Source organism: Drosophila eugracilis, unplaced genomic scaffold (genome assembly GCF_018153835.1).
Source record: "Drosophila eugracilis isolate 14026-0451.02 unplaced genomic scaffold, ASM1815383v1 contig_440, whole genome shotgun sequence".
Classification (NCBI taxonomy): domain Eukaryota; kingdom Metazoa; phylum Arthropoda; class Insecta; order Diptera; family Drosophilidae; genus Drosophila; species Drosophila eugracilis.
Window position 1 is genome coordinate 1,010,681 of NW_024573306.1, and position 18,527 is coordinate 1,029,207.

Sequence of the window (18,527 nt, forward strand, 5' to 3'; positions counted from 1 at the left end):
TATACCTCAATTTATTTAACTACAATTCCAGGACATGATGGCGGAAGCGAAGCTATTGCGTCAGCACAAAGGACGCCTGGAGGCGCGCATGCAAATCCTGGAGGATCACAATCGTCAGCTGGAGGCCCAGTTGCAGCGACTTCGTCAACTACTGGATGAGCCCAATGGCGGCGGCAGTAGTGCCACTAGCAGCGGTCTGCCCAGCGCCCCCGGATCCGCCTTGAATTCCAAACCAAACACCCTGCAGACTCGCTCGGTGACCGCCTCGCAATTGAACACAGACTCACCGGCCAAGATGAACCAGCAGAATGGACACTACGAGCACAACTCAAGTAAGTTTGGTCGAAATACCAATCGAAGGATACCATGTACTTTCGATGGACCTGTGTTTTGAGTGTCAATTAGCATTGTTTGGTTAGGAAATCGCTATAAACCTTAAGCGACTTAAATAATTGCAGGATTCGTTCATTTTGAAAAAGAAGACTAACTTATTTTATTATAATTATTAAGTCTAAGTTACATTTCAAATGCATTGTTAGGTTAGAACATTTTGAAATGGGAAACTAATATACTGTTCCTTGAAAACACTTCTAGTTCTTAGTTGAAAAGCTTTATATAATGTAAAATAGACGTACATACTAAACATAGTACATAACCAACGTGCAAACTGAAGGATAGTGATCAGGAACTTCCCCAAAGTTTAGGGTTTAGGCTAACAGAGAGTGACAACCTCGCCCACTAACATTAACAAAGGGGCTCTCCTGCCAATTAACCTCTAATTGTGTGCTGTTCTTGTCTGTTTTGCTCAAACCCCACCCACTCACCCCACTCACCCGCTCTAATGTACACCACTCTGTACACCCACTTCCACCAATAAACACCCATACACTTCATCGAAACTGAAACCGCAAACACACACTCGCAGAGGGAATTATGCTGCCGGGTATGAACAGTGAGATGCAGCAGCAGCATGCCCAGCTGGCCAGTTTGGCGGCGAAGCATCATCAGCACCAGCTCAGCGGAGCCCTGAACGCGTTGCATCAACAGCAGCAACAGCAACAGCAGCAGTTGCAGCAGCAACATCCACAGCAGCAAAGGAGTCTGATGACAGGCAATGGCGGAATGGACATTTCCGGCGGCATGCAGACATCGGGCGGATATCTGGGGGACGATGGACGTCCACCGCCACCCCCGCACTCCAGCCTCATGCAGCAGCAACATCAACAGCATCAGCATCAGCAGCACTTGAATGGTGCGGAAATTGATGGCAGTCACTGTCACCTTTCGTAGCTTGCTCAATTTTACTACCACCTCTGTTGAGTTTGTGTTTCATTTGGGGTGCCTACTTTCTGGCGCTGGATTTTAATTTCATTTTCGAATCTCTTGTGTTGTTTGTGTTTGATGTTGTTTCCTTGGTCTTTATACCCTCTACAAATACTAATCTCGATTATTTCTCTTGCTCTGCTCTTTTTCCACTGCTCCTGACCAGCAGATCTTGCCTAGAATGTATTGGATTAAAGCGGTAATGCAACGATTTATGTTGTCACTTCACCATTTCAGGAAATCAGAAAGAATGTTGGTAAACGAGATTTCTAATCGGGATTTCATTTCTATTTTCCACAGAAAACTCTAGTGGCCTGGTGACCGCCATTACCGAGCAGGAATTGGAGAGCATCAACGACGACTTAGATGAGACGTCGAGCAGCAACACTACGAACACAACAACGACGACGACGACCACGGCAACCACGGAGAAAACCTGCGTGGAACTACAAAAATAACACCTTCGATACTTAACTGCAAGGCATTAAACTATAAAGCAAACAAAAAATAAACAGTATAAGAATCCAAAAGAATTAACTGCAAGCGAGGAAATCCAATTGGCTGGCCTGCAAATTATTCTAAATAATCATACCTAAACACCTAAAGATAGATCCATATAGCTATTGTGGTACATATATTTATACATTATTGCATACGAAGAGAGAAGAAGATGAAGGAGAATTTCTAGAAGAGCTTGAAGTAAGCTGAGAACACTTTTTTAGTAGTTATGAAAGATACAAATCTATATATATTATATACAAATATCGAAGCATAAGTAAGTGAAACAACATATTGAAAGCTGGAAATAATGCAGAAATGATTTAAAGATTAGATAAGCTCTAACTCCCACACAAACATACCTACGATATAATAAAAAGCAAACAACTATATCATAATTGAAACATAATCATAATTTGCTAGTACATGCAAAATTGTTATAACTCGCACCTTTTTCAAAAAACAAAAAACTGATAGGAAGACAAACTAATTTGAAAGATACAAAAAATACCAGCTAATGCGAAAATGTATTTGAATTAGCTATCATATCATTTTGAAGCTTATACAATAAGCGTTTTAAATGTAAATGTCGAAACAAGCAATCAGTTTTAATTTGTATCCTTATTTATTCCGAGTTCTTGTGTATTATTTCTTAATATTATTTAATATTAATATCTGTGCTAACTGAAAGTGTGCTGCAATGTTTTTAATTAAAGAACTATTATTGAAAATCATTGACTTTTTGGTTTTTATGTTTTTGGTTTGTAGACAACAATATCTTCTTAAACCTAATCATATGCTGACGAATACGATCACTAAATGGACCACCTTTTTCTATCTACTTAATCGAATCGAATCGAATCTTATCTACTACCAGAACCATCAAATAAATTAGATAATCCACATCATTCCAATGAAACTAGTCAAATTACACTTGGATAACTCAGATATACTTACGAATCAAATGATATTGAAAACTGCTTTAAAAATACCTAATTACCACAAAGAACTAATCGAATCGATAAATTTAGATGTCTACAACTTGATACCCAATATCGTACAATACTCACATCAATATAAGCAAATGATATAACCGAAAGAGAGTAAAGTTTTAACCTAGATATGCCACAGATCGATAAATATTTATAGATATATCAGAAACACTAGCTATATATTGATACGAAACACTTTAGTTTATTTCCCTTGAAACTTCCACCTTTAGTTAAAGAAATTTTACAAACAAAAAATTAGGAACGAAAATAAGGACAATATGGAAACACTTTTTGGGAACTGTTATCATTTAAGTTTCTCATCTATCTATTTGGTTTAACTTAACTAGTCTCTCACTCGTCACTAGAATTTCCAGGCACTTAGTAAATGACACAAAACGACTATAAATATAGAATGAATTATATAAAGAGATATAGCTTATCAAGAAAATGCAGTTAGCAAAATATTCAAACACTTCTATGTAGTGAAATGTCCCAACTATGAGTATTTTTCTAACCAATAACCGTACCAATCCAAACCGAATCGATGTGTGGAAAAGATGTCCTACCAATAACCAATCATGTTTAATAAATGAAAACCCTCCGTTTCAAGTTATAAACAAATGAACCAAAACCGAAACAAGAAATGCTTAAATCAACTATCTAATCATTAGTGAAACATATCCCATTAAAAACATCTATATATATATATAGATATATAACTGATATAGGTCATTAGACGAGGACGAATTTAAAATCATCAATTCTATGAAACTGAGATCTGAGTTGAGAATAGCCAAAGCTGCCATTTGTTTGTCCCCAAATTTTATACTGACAACTGATATCAAGCAACGCAATTCAAGCATATCCCGAAATAGTCTTCATCATCCAGTGGTTGTCTACAATAGATTTATGCCGATGAGGATATCGGTCGGAGAGATCCGAGACGAAGCCAAACAATCAACGAAGAAATTATGAAATAAAATATTATACACACTTGTCAAGGAATATTGTGAGCTATATTAGCCGCTTATTTATCGTATGTACACCGTATATTAGTAATCTTATTCTAAGCAGATTTACTTAGCTAAATTGTGTCCAACTGTAAAGGCCTCTAGAGCACAGCACTTTGTATGGTATATCCAGCCTAAAAGCCCTTAGTTTAATCGTAACTAAACACACATACAGACACACATCAAATCAACCAATCAGACGTATAAAGATAGACAGAGAAGCCCCGAGCTTGGCTAGCTAACTAATCGTTTGTGTTGGAATAGAAGCTTCGAAATTAATTTAGTGGTAGCAGGCATGACTCAATTGTACCTATCTTTTGATACCGTTTATTACAAAACTAAGGACTATAATCGTATTTAAATTGTATACCTAATCGAGTGCAGCGAGACCAAAATGCATTCAGCATTTGAATGAAGGAACTTTTGAAGTGAAGTCGAATGAAGTACATAAATCATATACATACGAGTATATAACGATATCGAACACATTTCAATCTGTTCTACGAATGGTAGGTCATAGAACTTAATATACATAATACATCCATAAATGACACATTATGCATTGAACTAAACTTATTTATAACATATGGTGACATACTCGAAACGTTTATATACAACACACGTACATATATTTATACATAATCAGAATAATTATACATATGAGATATGCCACATACGATATCATATAACATATACATATATGAACCATTGCGAAAAGTTGATACAATAAATAAAAACAAACATCAATTGCGTTAAAAGATGCGTTTCCTTTATTTTTTTGCATGGTATCTCACCAGTCAAAGAAGATTCCCTTTTTGAGAGATTAAAAATAAAACTATAAAGTTCATTTCTCAGTTTATTGCCTAGACTAACCATTCAACAACATATTCTTAAGACATGTACATAGGCTAGGTGTATCTTAAAATCAATCTACATGTTGGATCGGTATCAAATCCCTCGAAGAACACAGCAAAAGAGATTGAGAGTACAGCGATTGGCACAGATATAGCCGGAGATTCAGTTTTGGGTCAGTGTAAGCTGCGTGCGATAGATGAAGTCAAATCAAATCAGATCAGATCAGATAGTTGGGAACATCGGTTCCTCTCAGTGGTGATAGTAGGCATGGGGATCCACGGGAGCGGGTCCGGGCACAGGTGCTGGATAGTGGGCATAGGGGCTGTGGGCCAGGGCGGGATAGGCGGCATGGAAGTGGGCTGTAGGCAAGACTGGAGCAGCCACTGGCACAGGCACTGGAGCTGGAGCAGGTGCTGGAGCGGGTCCGGGAACAGGAGCAGCACGGTGAAGAGGACCCAAGGCCAGTGGATAGGAAAGAAGAGGTGCTTTGGGCACCGGAGGAAGTGGTGGAGCAGGAGCAGGACCAGCATAGTGAGCAGGCACTGGAGCGGGTGCAGGGGCGATGACAGGTGCCACGTGGGCTGGTGCCTTATATGCCAGCGGCTCCTTGCGAACCACCGCATTAAATCCATGGTGAGGATCTGCCGTGTAGTCCACAGTGCGTTTGGTTCCGTCTGGATCCACCACCGAGTAGCTGCCCTTCACCACATCTCCGTGACGAGTCTCATGCTGAGACTTCAGATCACCAGTATAACCATCTTGAATGTCATATCCAAATGAGTACTTTGGCTCGGGATCGTATGGTTCGGGAGCGACGGGCTTGGGTGCCACATAAGGGCCGGGCAGTGGGCCATTCGGCGGTGCATATCCTCCATAATGATGCAGAGGTCCGGGCCCTGCTGGTCCACCATAATACGGTCCGGGTCCGATCACGCCTGCATAGGCAATGCCGAGCACGGCGCTCAGCAGGGAAATCTGAAATGAGCAACTCATTAGCATGATATAATAAAACTTTTGAATAATAGTTAAACTAAGTTAGGGCAAGTTTAACATGAGGGCAATTTAATATAACAATGGTTTTTATGAAAAATGGCTTGGAAAACTGTTAAAAAGTATTTAAGAAAATCCTTATGTAGATTCCAACTTTGTCTTTGCCTAAGTTACTTAACGGTTAAGTTTAAAATTTCTCGAATCTTTAAAATGTTCTTATGATTGTGTTCTGCGGTCAACAACGCAATTTCTTTTGAAAAAAAAAACACTTAATTGATTGCCTTTTATAGTCAATCTTTTCAATTTCACACCTTAAGCATAACGATGTCCTTGCACGTGTATCCTTTCCACTCGCTCACAGTTGTCACAGACTCACTAGACACCACTTAAAGAGTGGCCGGAGTAACGTTCGATGAATTCGACGACGATCGCGCTAAAAGAAGTAACCAAAACTGCAAGCTTCGGCTGGGAGTTCTGGCCATTTATACTGCCAAACGGCGGCAAATGTCGCCTGCTTCACATGGCGCAGTCGAGGCAATAAACTAATTTCAGATCAAGAGAGACCCGGACCCAGACGATGTCTTCGGCTTGGGCCAGCGATCAAGCACATGGCGCTGGCAAGTATTGTGATAGAGTAACGGGGTCGGGGATTGACTCTTGCCCACCTGGCGGCAAATCGTGTGCCTGGCTTCAACTTTGGCGCAGTTATCGTGTCGACTTAGAAAGGTTATTCTTCCGCTAAACCATTTAAAGGGACCCCAGACCCAGAGTCAGCCCGAGAGCTTTGCCCTTTCACTTTTTAGCGGCGTTTACGATTCGTTTTTTCGAATTCGCTATTTCGATCCTCACTTGGACACCGACTTTTTGGCAATTATGTGAAAATTTATTTGGCCGCACACAATTGAAATGTTAAATTAACATCGGCTGGATGTTAGGACCTGTTGCATTCGGATTTGGAGTCGGAGTCGCCGCGTAATTAGCTGAGAAGAACAAGCTGCACCAAAACGGCGGTTCCATATGAAATGGCAGTTGCTGTGCTGCGCATGCGCAAAAGGTCAGGCGGTCCACAATTGAATTAAGAGTGCCTGGATCGGGCCCAAAGCCAGTGGCTTACTGAAGGAGGGGCGAGAACAGGGGCAGCCAACCAGCCACAGTCGCCTAATAAAGCGAAAGGTCAACGCGCCGCTGTCGGCACATTAGTCTGGCTCACAGACCAGGCCAAAAAAAAGGCACTTACAGTCTAAGCAAATAATGTCATTAATGATACCCTTCAAAGAGATGCCCGACGACTATATAATCATCTTTTTAGCTAGTCCTTAGGTTACAAATAGATTATTTAGTTAGTCTTAAACTTAGACTTTATTAGGATAGAAATTTATAGATATTTTATAGATTGCACGATGACCTCGTTGTTTGGCGTTGATGATAACAATTCTTGTATATTATTGATATAAATCTATATTATTTAAAATATTTATTTCCCAATACATATAATTAATATTTACAAACCATTAAGCTGCCCAAAAGAATACACTTCCCAGCTTCTCACAGCCAAGTGTCTGCGCCAATTCCTATGTTTTACCGTTTTGTGTGCTTAATTTATGGCTGCAAATTTGTATCTGGCATCTGGAAAACCATTGACAGCTGCATGCATTGTTTTACCGTTGTTGTTACCATCGAGTCGTTTATGCGACAACTAACTATAACAAAGAATCAAAGTCGTGCCAACTACCATGCCAGTCGATGGATGTCATCTGTTTTAACTATTTTTAGCCAGAAGATCAAAGCAATTGATCAACCAGAATGTCAGGCTAATACAACGTAGTTGCAATGAAATCCAACCACTAATTGATGGAAATTGAAAAAAAAAAGAACATTTAGTGCATTTTAATGACATATCTTAAGTTATGACTAAACAACTCAACGATGGCTGTGCCATCTCATAGAGATAGTTACAGGGCTCACAGTTGGCAAAACATTCGGCAATATATATTCTCGACTCCGAAAGCCCATCCAGCTGTTTTACCCTCGACGAAACTGTTGTTTAAATCAGCCAAAGAGAAATTCATTGCTATTTCTACTATAGTTGATTAAAGCTTCTGGTCAGTTCCCCAAGAGAGTTTGCTAAAGCTAGTCGCTTAAACAAAGTTCCTACTCTAAAGAAAGCAGCCTGATGGATTTTAGCCAGGTTCTGGATAAGTGCGGAAACTACGGAAGGTTCCAAGTAGCCATCCTCTTACTTTATGGCTACACAAATATTCTAGGATCGCTGCACTACTTCTCCCAAACCCTCATCACTTTTACTCCAGAGCATTGGTAAGAGCAAAACACTTTGAAAAGCTTAAAAAAAAATCACTTACCTTTTTTAAGGTGCTCCCATTCTGACCTCAAGGGTCTCAGTGAGAAGGAGATTCACTCTGTTTACTCAAATATTAGCGCCTCATCCTGCACACCACTTCTGGGAGTGATTAATGGCAAAGGCGTAGCAGCCGAGGGACTGATTTGTAAGGATTGGATCTTCATAAGGGAGAGTGGCTATGAAAGCATTACCACAGAGGTACCAAACTAAAGCCTCTTACTTTGTAATTATTATACTCAAATTTTTTCTTGCTTTAGCTGAAATGGGTCTGTGACAAATCCCATCATCCAGCAGTAGGTCAATCCTTCTTCTTCATGGGATCAGTAGTGGGCACCATTACCTTTGGCTATCTCTCGGACCAAATAGGTCGTCTGCCATCTCTGCTGATGGCCACCTTGTGTGGAGCCACGGGAGACTTTTTAACATCCTTTGTGTATACTCTGCCCTGGTTCGCCGTATCGAGATTTTTATCGGGATTATCCACGGATACCATGTACTATCTCATGTACATCTTAGTCTTTGAGTACCTGAGCCCGAAAAGTCGAACCTTTGGCCTCAACATCATCTTGGCCATCTTCTACTGTTTTGGACTAATGATATCGCCCTGGGCCGCCATTTGGATTGGTAATTGGCGTCGTTACCTCTGGTTGGCATCTCTTCCAGCCTTGGGTGTCCTTATATATCCTCTCCTGATCTGTGAAAGTGCTCAGTGGTTGCTGACCAAGAAGAAATACGAAAAGGCAGTGACCTGTCTGAAGAAGGTTGCAAAGTTCAATGGTCGACAGGTAGAGGACTCTGTATTCGACGAGTTTGTAAAGTACTATAACGAGAGGACCCAACAGGAGAAAAAGATTAAAGGTCAAGAGGACACATTCCTTGGGATGTTTATGACCCCTCGACTTCGTCGATTCACCTTAACATTGCTACTCAAGTCGTAAGTTTTCCAAATTTTTAAAGTAGTAAAAACTTTGTAATCTTATTACCTTATAGAGTCATCATAACCCTCTCCTGCGATGTGATCAACCGCAATATGGAGGGCCTGGGCACTTCGCCCTTCAAGCTGTTCTCCTTCACCTCGGTTGTGTACCTACCCGCAGGTGTGGCCATCCTCCTTCTGCAAAACAAGATTGGTCGCAAGGGAATGGCCTGTGCGGCTCTCTTTTGTGGCGGACTTATCACTACGACGACAGGTTTCCTGATTGCTCACCTGAATCCTACAGAAAACGCCGTGCTGTTGGCTATCATGGTTGGTCTAGGTCGTTTTGGAGCCACTGTTTCCTATGATGCGGAGATTCAATACGCGGCGGAAATCATACCAACCAGTGTGCGAGGTCAGGCGGTGTCCAACATCCATGTGGTGGGATTGGCCTCCAGCTCATTGGCCTTCTATGTGATCTACCTGGCCCAGTACTACAAGCCCCTCCCCTCAATTTTCATCAGCTGCCTGATGTTCTTCGGCGCCGGACTTTGTCTTTCTTTGCCGGAGACCTTAAACAAGTATGTTTCTGTTATTAAGAACTTTTCACTAACTATTTATGTTTATAATTTTTATCAGGAAACTACCAGAAACTCTGGCGGATGGGGAAAAGTTTGCCCAGAACGAGAGCTTCCTTTACTTTCCCTGCTTTCACAAAAAAGTAGATGATAAAAATGACGAAAGTGTATAATTCGAACTGGAAGGCTGATTAAAGTGAATATTAGTAACTAAAACAGGGATTTACACATGGCACATTGTCATTACATAAAGTAACCTGACCAAAGACTGATTAAATATATGCTCGAAAATTTCATTTATTCATATTATTCAGTTAGGAAGCGAGTTAGTTTGCTCAAGAGTATGACTTTCAACGGAATAGTCATTATAATAGGCCTAAGGTTTGTTATTTCGAAACGATCATTTTACAACGATCATTTTACATGCGATTTCAAATGTTAGCAAGATAATAAGTTAGTGAATCAACAGCTATACGAATGATAAGTGAACTATAACTCGACTAACAAATCGAAGCCCTTTATTTGTTAAATAACATATTCGAAATATAGACTAAATGCTCGCAAATAGCTAGGCCTGTTCTGACGTCACAAAATAAATCGTGGCTGTAATAACTGTAAATAGACAGCCTTGCATGTTTGCAATTACCGGCCTGAAAAATCTATACTTGTCTCCTCATTATAGTAGTCAGCAATAACAAAGGCCTAAAATTTTGATCGTACCCTGGGCGCAATTTCTTTAAATAAAGAGAGGTAGAAATTTTAAATGAAATCCATCTATGTAAACTAAACTATCGCTTATGACAAAAAAATATATTCTATTATTCTATATAGAAAATCATAGTGTATACAAGATATAAAAATATATTATAAAAATTACATTTTGTAATACCTTCACAAATCTGTATTTAATTTTTTCAAAAAACCTTGAGTAATGAGTATGCTCGGGTTGATAGCTTTCATTCAGATTTCTTTCGTGTATTTGGCAATTTCGTTCTACGAAAAACGAATGTAGGCAAGTCGAAAGCATCACATCAAACGTTACTTTCGTTCCGTGCGGTTGACATCGCAATTTCGGATGAGATTTGCAATTCCCGGTCAGTGACTATACAAAGTTCAATGCGGATGGTTTTTCTGGATGCAGCCACACGTCTGTTTCTTATCGCGGATTTTTCGAGGAATATTTGAACACTTGACTGATAGCAAATGAAGCAAGTCAAAACTTAATGACCACACGTGGACTCAAAAAATATTTCTAAAAAAATATTTAACAGTGAAACAGACACAGCTTTGTTTTTATTTAATATAAAATTAAAGTCGATCTGGTTTTATAAAGAATTATTTAAAGTCGTTACTTTTTTAAAGAATGAATTAGCTTTTAGAATAAAGCGTTTTTTAGTGCTATATTAGAGATTTTTTTTATTTTTATAGCTGAGTGTTCCCCCTTAAAATTATACAACATCTGACGAAAGTCCGCTGCTGTCAAACATAATCTACACGAATTATTGTTGATGTCAGTCTGGCAAGAATTACTTACTGCACTAATCGGAAGTTGAAAATTAAGAGAAATCCAACGCATCAATTAAGTGAGGCCCAGATGCCAGAGCTAAGATGAGTAAAAAGGTCTTGTCGTGGAAGACAAGCTCTTCTCGGTTCCCGGATAGAATCTTACTCTAGACTCATAATGCTGGAGGTGGACAAGATTCTGGAGAAATGTGGCGACTTCAGCCGACTTCAGCTGATAATGCTGCTGCTCTTTTGTTTGATCAATGTTCTATCAGCCCTTCACTACTATTCCCAAACGATCATCAGCTTTGTCCCAAAATACTGGTGAGTGTTTATATATTTCCTGTCCACCGGTCGTATACTTAACGCATTGTTTATACACCCAGGTGTGCAGATGGCTTACCCGCCAATATTGAGCCGCCGAATGAGTCAAGTTGCCTACCACTGAACTGGAATAATAGTAGTACAAATACCTGCAACGGCTATGACTACGAGCTTTACATGGGCTACCAGAGCTTTCCCAGCGAAATGGATTGGGTGTGCTCGGATGCCTGGAAGCTCACTCTCGGTCAGTCCATGTTCTTTGTGGGGTCTGTGGTGGGCTCTATGGTACTGGGTTATTTTGCGGACATAGTTGGACGACTTCCCATTCTGATCGTTTCGAATCTGATTGCAATGACTGGCAATTTGTTGACCATATGGAGTACTAATGTGACGCTGTTTTGTATTTTCCGTATGATTTCCGGCATTGCGACGGATAGCAACTTTGTGATGATGTACATTTTGGGTAAGCTTGAGGCTATTAAGAAAATATTGAGAACTCTATATCAAATCATTCTGCAGTTATGGAGTACATGCGCCCTTCAGTGCGCACCCTCGGCCTGAGTATCTGCATTGGATTGTTCTACTGTCTGGGCTCCATGGCAGCTCCTTGGATCGCAGTACTCATGGGCAGTTGGCGGGGATTCCTTTTGGCTACCTCGCTGCCACTGCTTGTCGTCCCGCTTTTCTACTTCATCGTACCAGAAAGCATTCAGTGGCTGATTTCCAAGCAGAACTACGAAAGGGCCGTCATCTGCCTGAAAAGAGTGGCCAAGATAAATGGTCGGCAGGTTGAGGAGAGCGCTTTCGAGGAGTTCATCGAAGAGTGCAGGTTCAGCCAGCAAAACCAGAAGGCCTCTCCACATCTCTTTCACCTGTTCAAGACACCACGTCTGCGCCGCAACACCCTCATCCTCTTCTTCAAGTCGTGAGTACCTGATGATTTGGTTTTGAGATAAAATCTGTTAATTTCCATCACCCACGCGCAGCATGGTCATCACCCTCTGTTACGATGCGGTATCTCGAAATGTTCAGGGCCTTGGCATTTCGCCATTTGTGATGTTCTCGCTGAGCGCCACCGCAATTTTGCCGGCCTGCCTCCTGATCATCGCCCTGCAAGATCGCATCGGTCGCAAAGCGATGGCGTCCGCCTCTCTGCTGCTCAGTGGCATTTTCATCTCGGTCACCGGAGGCATCATTTTCGCCGCCTCTGCATCGGATAAGAGTGAGTTCAAAACGATCAGCTGGGGGGTATATTTACAGTTGACTTATGGGAATTTAATGGTTGGTTTTGAAAGGGAGATTTACGACCTACAGAACTGAGTATACATACTCATACATCCCGAGTAGGGTGGGGGTACTTAAAACACTTACTTTACACTCTTATTATAACAACTATTTTAAATTAATTCGTTTAATTTTCATTTAATTTCATGAATCTAACCGAATTCCTGATCTGATAGTATTTTGAAAATAATTAAATAAAAACTAAGATCCGTTTTTAACGCAAATCCAAAACTTTTTCCTGCAGCCACAACTTTACTTGTCAGCCTCTCCGTAGTGGGCCGCTTTGGAGTAACAGTGGCCTACAATTCCGGAGCTCAATATGCCACCGAGCTGATCCCCACCTGCGTTCGGGGTCAAGGAGTGGCTGCTGTCCATGTGGCCGGTTATGCCTTCACCTTCTTCAGTGCCTACATACTATATACGAGAAGCATTTTCTCACCGCTTCCCGAGATTATACTTGGCGTACTGTCCTTGCTAGGGGCGTGTCTTTGTCTCCTGCTCCCAGAAACCCTTAATCGCACTTTGCCTACTTCTCTGGAGGATGGAGAAAATTTCGGTAAGAACGATCGGTGGTTCACCTTTAGTTTCTTGGAGAAACGAACTCAGTCAGCCGCCACTCTGGACACCCAAAACGTCAAGATGTACTCGCAATCAACGGAATCAGACGTTTATTTTTGATGAACTACTAGGATTATATTTTAGACTAATATTAGGAATATATTAAACCATAGAAATCGGTTGGTTATTATCACTACAGCTGTATTATTATGTACAGCCCACCAAATATTAAATGATTTAAGCGGTATCAAAGACTTGGGAATAATTCAAAGATTAGTTTATGATAAATAAATAAATATTGAAATTCTTACAACTTAATATCTAAGAACACAGTAGCAACAATTCTAATTGAAAGTTTTACTCTGTAAATCTTTGTAATACCGACGGGACTTTGTTTAATCGTGTCTTCTTGTTTCTGTTTGCAAGAAACTTTGTGTTTGTTTAAATTGTAAAACTCCCATAAAGATAAGCCAACGCTTTGTTATGTTTCTGCGGGCGTCACATTAATAAAAAATCGCACAGAAGCCAGACGTCGGTAATTGTTCAAACGCTTTCTTTCTTTCTTTCTAATGCCCCCGTGCGAGATAAACTAGCAGCAGATACTCGGTATTTGCAGTGTATTAGCGCATTATAGCCAGCATCCCTAATCGGGAAGATACCAGTTGCTTAGACGACATGGTCGACATCAGTTTCTAATTGGCGTTCGGTGCAGTTTCAAGTATTGAAATGGATCTCCAAAGTGTCCTGGAGAAATGTGGAAACTTTGGCCCATATCAAATTCTGCTGCTTGCCCTCTTTGGATACACAAATATAGTGTCTTCGCTTCATTACTTTTCCCAGACAATCATTAGTTTTACACCTTCGCACAGGTGAGTGAGAAAATGACCCTTCAAATGGATCAAAAAGGTTGAAATGTAATTTAATTAAAACCAAACCAAGCTAAGAATTAAATTAATGGCGACCAAGATGAACAAGCTTATCAAGGATGTTAAGCACATGTTAAGCCAGCTTACTTAATTGGAACGTCATTTGAAAACTATTCAATTATTAAGCTAAATTAGCAATTAACTAAATGTGCTAATATGTCCATATTTTAATATTACAGATGTTCCCCACCGATAGATGACATCAAGCCGAATTATACATCTCTGCTTACCTGTAGTGTTATCCATTACGATAAAGATCAGTCCTCTTTTCGGGATTACAAGTGCACCTCCTGGGATTTCGAAAAAGAAAGCGATTACGAGAGTGTAACCACAGAGGTATTTTTCAGCCTAAAAGTATACAGCGCTTTAACGACTTAACACTCCCGTTCCGAATATTGAATACAGCTCGAGTGGGTCTGTGATGATGCATTTAAACTGGCAGTAGGTCAATCCTTCTTCTTTATTGGATCAGCCCTAGGCAGTATATTCTTCGGCTATTTAGCCGACCGGATTGGAAGGCTGCCTGCCTGCGTTTTGTCAACTTTGACAGGAGCCTCTGGAGATTTCTTCACCTCCTTCGTGGGAGGTCTGCCTTGGTTCTCCTTCACACGCTTCATATCCGGTCTCTCGATGGATACCCAATATGTTCTGATGTACATTTTAGGTGTGTCTATTATCCTGGAATACGTTATATATTATATAGATTTTTTCTAACCTTGCAGTTTTCGAGTACTTGAGTCCACAGCATCGCACCTTTGGTCTAAACATCATTCTGGGAGTCTTTTATTGCTTTGGTCTAATGATATCCCCTTGGATAGCAATTTGGCTGGGCAACTGGCGCAGTTACCTATGGGCGGCATCTCTTCCTGCCTTGGGAATGCTCCTGTTCCCCGTTTGTCTCCACGAAAGCGTGGAGTGGTTGTTGACAAAAGGAAAATTTGACAAGGCAGTTAACAATTTAAAAAGTGTTGCCAAATTCAATGGTCGTCAAGTGGGTGACTCTGTTTTCGAGGAGTTCGTAAAACATTACCGCGAAAAGCTAAGCAATTCTCAGAATAAATCCACAGACACCTTTATGGGCATGCTAAGGACTCCAAGAATGAGAAAGTTTACAATAATACTATTGATAAAATCGTAAGTTCATTAATGGAAAATACATTTTTCCTGTTTTTAACTCTTATTCAACCATTTCTTAGAATGATCGTTACCATAACTTTTGATATCCTAAGTCGCAATGTGGAAGGTGTGGGAATATCACCTTTTAAACTTTTTTCTTACTCCGGATTCTGCTACCTACCTGCCGGCCTTACAATAATCTTATTCCAGAACAAGATCGGACGAAAGGGCATGGCCTGCGCCTCACTTTTTGTTGGAGCCATTATTACGGCAGCCACTGGATACTTGGTGGCCACTCTGGATTCCGCAGATTACTCTGTCCTCTTGGGATTCATGGTGAGCCTTGGAAGATACGGAGCGGTGGTGGCTTACGATGCTGAGGCCCAGTACGCAGCAGAGATTATACCAACAAGTGTTCGGGGAAGAGGAGTAGCCAACATCCACGTGATAGGCAACGCCTTCGCCTTTTTCAGCTCATACGTTATCTACTTGGGAACATTCTACAGGCCACTGCCTTCGCTTTTGATTAGCTTTGTTCTCTTGATTGGCGGCTGTTTATGTCTGGCCCTTCCAGAAACTTTGCATAAGTATGTCTTAAGGTATTTAATATCCCTTAGATTAAATAATAAACAAAAAATTTTTTGCAGACAACTCCCACAAACTCTGGAGGAGGGCGAGGTATTTGCCAAGGGGGAGAAATGGTACTTTTTTCCCTGCTTTTCGCGGAGGCAGGAAACAATTAAATCAGCATCTCAGTTGGAGTCTGCTAACGAAGCAACAAAGAAAATATAATAAATGTATTAGATTTATAGTAAAAGCATTAACTATTAATAAAGATAAATATAAACAATATCAAAACACGTTTGCTGGTATCTTATTTTTTATGGTTAGCTGTGAAAAGGAGATAAATCGCCGGAATTACTCGCGAATTTGTTTGGCAAAATATTTTTGATGGAATTTTTCGTTCTGAAATCGAAATTTTTAAAAGAACATTTCTGGTGGCACTTAATTGACATCGATTTTAATTGCTTAAATTGCAATATCTCATGTTTGAAATATGGTTTTTAGAGATAACTTTGATGACCGCGAGTCTTATCTGCACACCCAGCTATAAACACTTAAAAAATGTTATATTGTTCTAAAAGGGTTTCCCTTTTCTTTGACTGAATACGGGTAGCCATTGTTAAATAACATTCCCCTTAAGTTCACATTATACATTCTTTTGTTTATTAGAAAATTAGTTGTTAAGGTATTTTCCCCTCCTTTTCGCCCAGACAGCAAACCAATAAATCAGCATCCTATACAGAGTCATTAAAGGAAATTACAAACTCATCATAATAAATGTATTACAACTATAATGACTGTTCAAACAAAAGAATACTAATGATATCAAAACAGTAGCAGTAGAATGAAAATATTTTGAAAAACATTTCCGATTTCATCACCTCCTGATTGCATTTCTAGTACTCAGATTTTTTAAGTGCCAGACTTAAGTTATTTGTGTTAGCTGTAACTTAACGAAATCTAATCGTAGTTCCCAGGACTATAGCTATAACTGAGGAAACTGTCTTAATGTCATTTAATCTAAATAAAAAGAAAGGAAAACTTTATTTAAACCTTGGCTTATATTATGATGTACCATAATAAATAGTACAATTTATTGAAAGCAATCATTGTAATTAAAATATTCAAACATTTATTTAGCATTGAATACCTTGTGATGAAAATCTAATCTATCAACTAACGAGACATTGTTTGGAGAGATTTACTTGTGTCTATTTGCCAGACAGCTTCAGTTTACAGCGCCACAAAAATATAATGAGGATAAGTCAGGCCATACTTATGATTTTGCGGGCGTCACATTAATAATCTTCCCATGGTATACCAACGAAACTCTCCACACACCAGACGTCGGAAATGGTCCAAAGGTAGTGAAACTAGCCTGATTACTCTGTCCTATTGGGAATCGTGGTAAGCCTTGGAAGATACGGCACGGTAGTGTCATACGATTCCAAGTGTCAGTATGCAGCAGAGATTATATCAACAAGTGTTCGGGGAAGAGGAGTAGCCAACATCCATTTGGTCGGCAATGCCTTTGCTTACTTTCTACAAGCCACTGCCTTCGCTTTTTATTAGCTTTGTTCTCTTGATTGACGGCTGTTTATGTCTGGCCCTTCCAGAAACTTTGCATAAGTATGTCTTAACGTATTTAATATCCCTTAGATTAAATAATAAACAAAAAATCTTTTGCAGACAACTCCCACAAACTCTGGAGGAGGGCGAGGTATTTGCCAAGGGGGAGAAATGGTACTTCTTCCCCTGCTTTTCGCGAAGACAGAAAACGATTAAGCCTGAATCTCAGTTGGAATCAGCCAACGACACTACAAACTATATTGAATAAAAGTTTATTTATGTTTGTTTTCGTTGTTTTTAAAGAAAAATACAAATAATATAATATAAAAACAAGCTGGCTGGTATCTTAATTTTTATGGCTAAAAGTTAAAGGGATATAAATCGCAGATATTATTAGAAAATTGTTTATAAGTTTTGTTTGAAGGGTATTTATTAGCTCTGACTTTTCTTTTAATCCCAAGCTGAGATAACACTGGCAGTTAACAGTCTTGGATTTGAATTGTTTTAACTTTACCTATTAGAAATATATTTTTTAAAAATAAAGTCTATGGTTCGAGGCTCTTAGCTACACACCGAACCATAAAACACTAAAAATTATTTCATATTATTCTTTTCATTGCCTTAATACAGAGTACCATTGGGAAATATAATCTTCCTTGAGTTCATATTATATATGCTTTTGTTTCTTAGAAATTCTTAGGTATTAATACATACTGCATCCCAAGTAGAGTCATTCAGGGAAATTACAAACTCAATTTGATAAATGTATTAATACTTTAATGACTATTCAAATAAAATAAAAGAACACAAATACTGTCTTATCTACTGTCCTCTTAATTTTTATGGGTAATAGTAGCATTATGGGCATAGCATGAATTACTGATTAAATTCTTTAGAAAAAATTTCCGATTTCATCCTTTCTAATTGCATTTCTAGTACTTGGATTTTCTGTGTTAGCTGTAATTTAACGAAATTTCATCGAAGTTTCTAGTCCTAAAGCTACAAATAAGTAAAATGGATTTTAATCTAAAGATAAAGATATGAAAACTTCCTTTAAACCTTGCCCCTGCTGAGAAATTTGTTTAAACAAACATATCTCTTGTTTCTTTGCGAAGAACTAATATATGACACCTGTCTGATGATATTATGTTGCACCATAATA

At 39.5% G+C, this 18,527-nt stretch overlaps 5 protein-coding genes across 5 annotated transcripts in view; 4 read left to right on the top strand and 1 right to left on the bottom strand.

The window, feature by feature from the left end:
- Nucleotides 1-2,276, top strand: part of LOC108117087 (dystrophin, isoforms A/C/F/G/H) — a 143,230-nt gene extending 140,954 nt beyond the window's left edge. Inside the window, 2 exon segments of the mRNA XM_017229266.2 lie at nt 32-332; nt 1,624-2,276. Coding sequence (XP_017084755.2) covers nt 32-332; nt 1,624-1,781 — 459 coding nt within the window. The 3' untranslated portion in view covers nt 1,782-2,276.
- A 2,392-nt stretch (nt 2,277-4,668) lies between these two features.
- LOC108117090 (larval cuticle protein A1A) lies at nt 4,669-6,105 on the bottom strand. Its single transcript, XM_017229288.2, has 2 exons — nt 5,980-6,105; nt 4,669-5,653 (listed from the first exon to the last, which is right to left on the bottom strand). Exons 1-2 carry the CDS (start codon nt 5,986-5,988, stop codon nt 4,928-4,930), a joined length of 735 nt encoding a protein of 244 aa, XP_017084777.2. The 5' UTR covers nt 5,989-6,105; the 3' UTR covers nt 4,669-4,927.
- A 1,736-nt stretch (nt 6,106-7,841) lies between these two features.
- Nucleotides 7,842-9,694, top strand: LOC108117031 (organic cation transporter-like protein). The gene is made up of 5 exons (XM_017229199.2): nt 7,842-7,984; nt 8,039-8,225; nt 8,285-8,961; nt 9,018-9,524; nt 9,583-9,694. Exons 1-5 carry the CDS (start codon nt 7,842-7,844, stop codon nt 9,692-9,694), a joined length of 1,626 nt encoding a protein of 541 aa, XP_017084688.2.
- An 830-nt stretch (nt 9,695-10,524) lies between these two features.
- LOC108117050 (organic cation transporter protein) lies at nt 10,525-13,718 on the top strand. Its single transcript, XM_017229222.2, has 6 exons — nt 10,525-10,615; nt 10,950-11,348; nt 11,411-11,811; nt 11,868-12,273; nt 12,335-12,570; nt 12,877-13,718. The coding sequence occupies exons 2-6, from the start codon at nt 11,203-11,205 to the stop codon at nt 13,308-13,310; spliced, it is 1,623 nt and encodes a 540-aa protein (XP_017084711.2). The 5' UTR covers nt 10,525-10,615; nt 10,950-11,202; the 3' UTR covers nt 13,311-13,718.
- A 156-nt stretch (nt 13,719-13,874) lies between these two features.
- On the top strand, nt 13,875-16,090 carry LOC108117042 (organic cation transporter protein). The gene is made up of 6 exons (XM_017229214.2): nt 13,875-14,059; nt 14,296-14,452; nt 14,522-14,780; nt 14,839-15,250; nt 15,313-15,819; nt 15,880-16,090. The coding sequence occupies exons 1-6, from the start codon at nt 13,917-13,919 to the stop codon at nt 16,022-16,024; spliced, it is 1,623 nt and encodes a 540-aa protein (XP_017084703.1). The 5' UTR covers nt 13,875-13,916; the 3' UTR covers nt 16,025-16,090.
- Nucleotides 16,091-18,527: the final 2,437 nt, after the last annotated feature.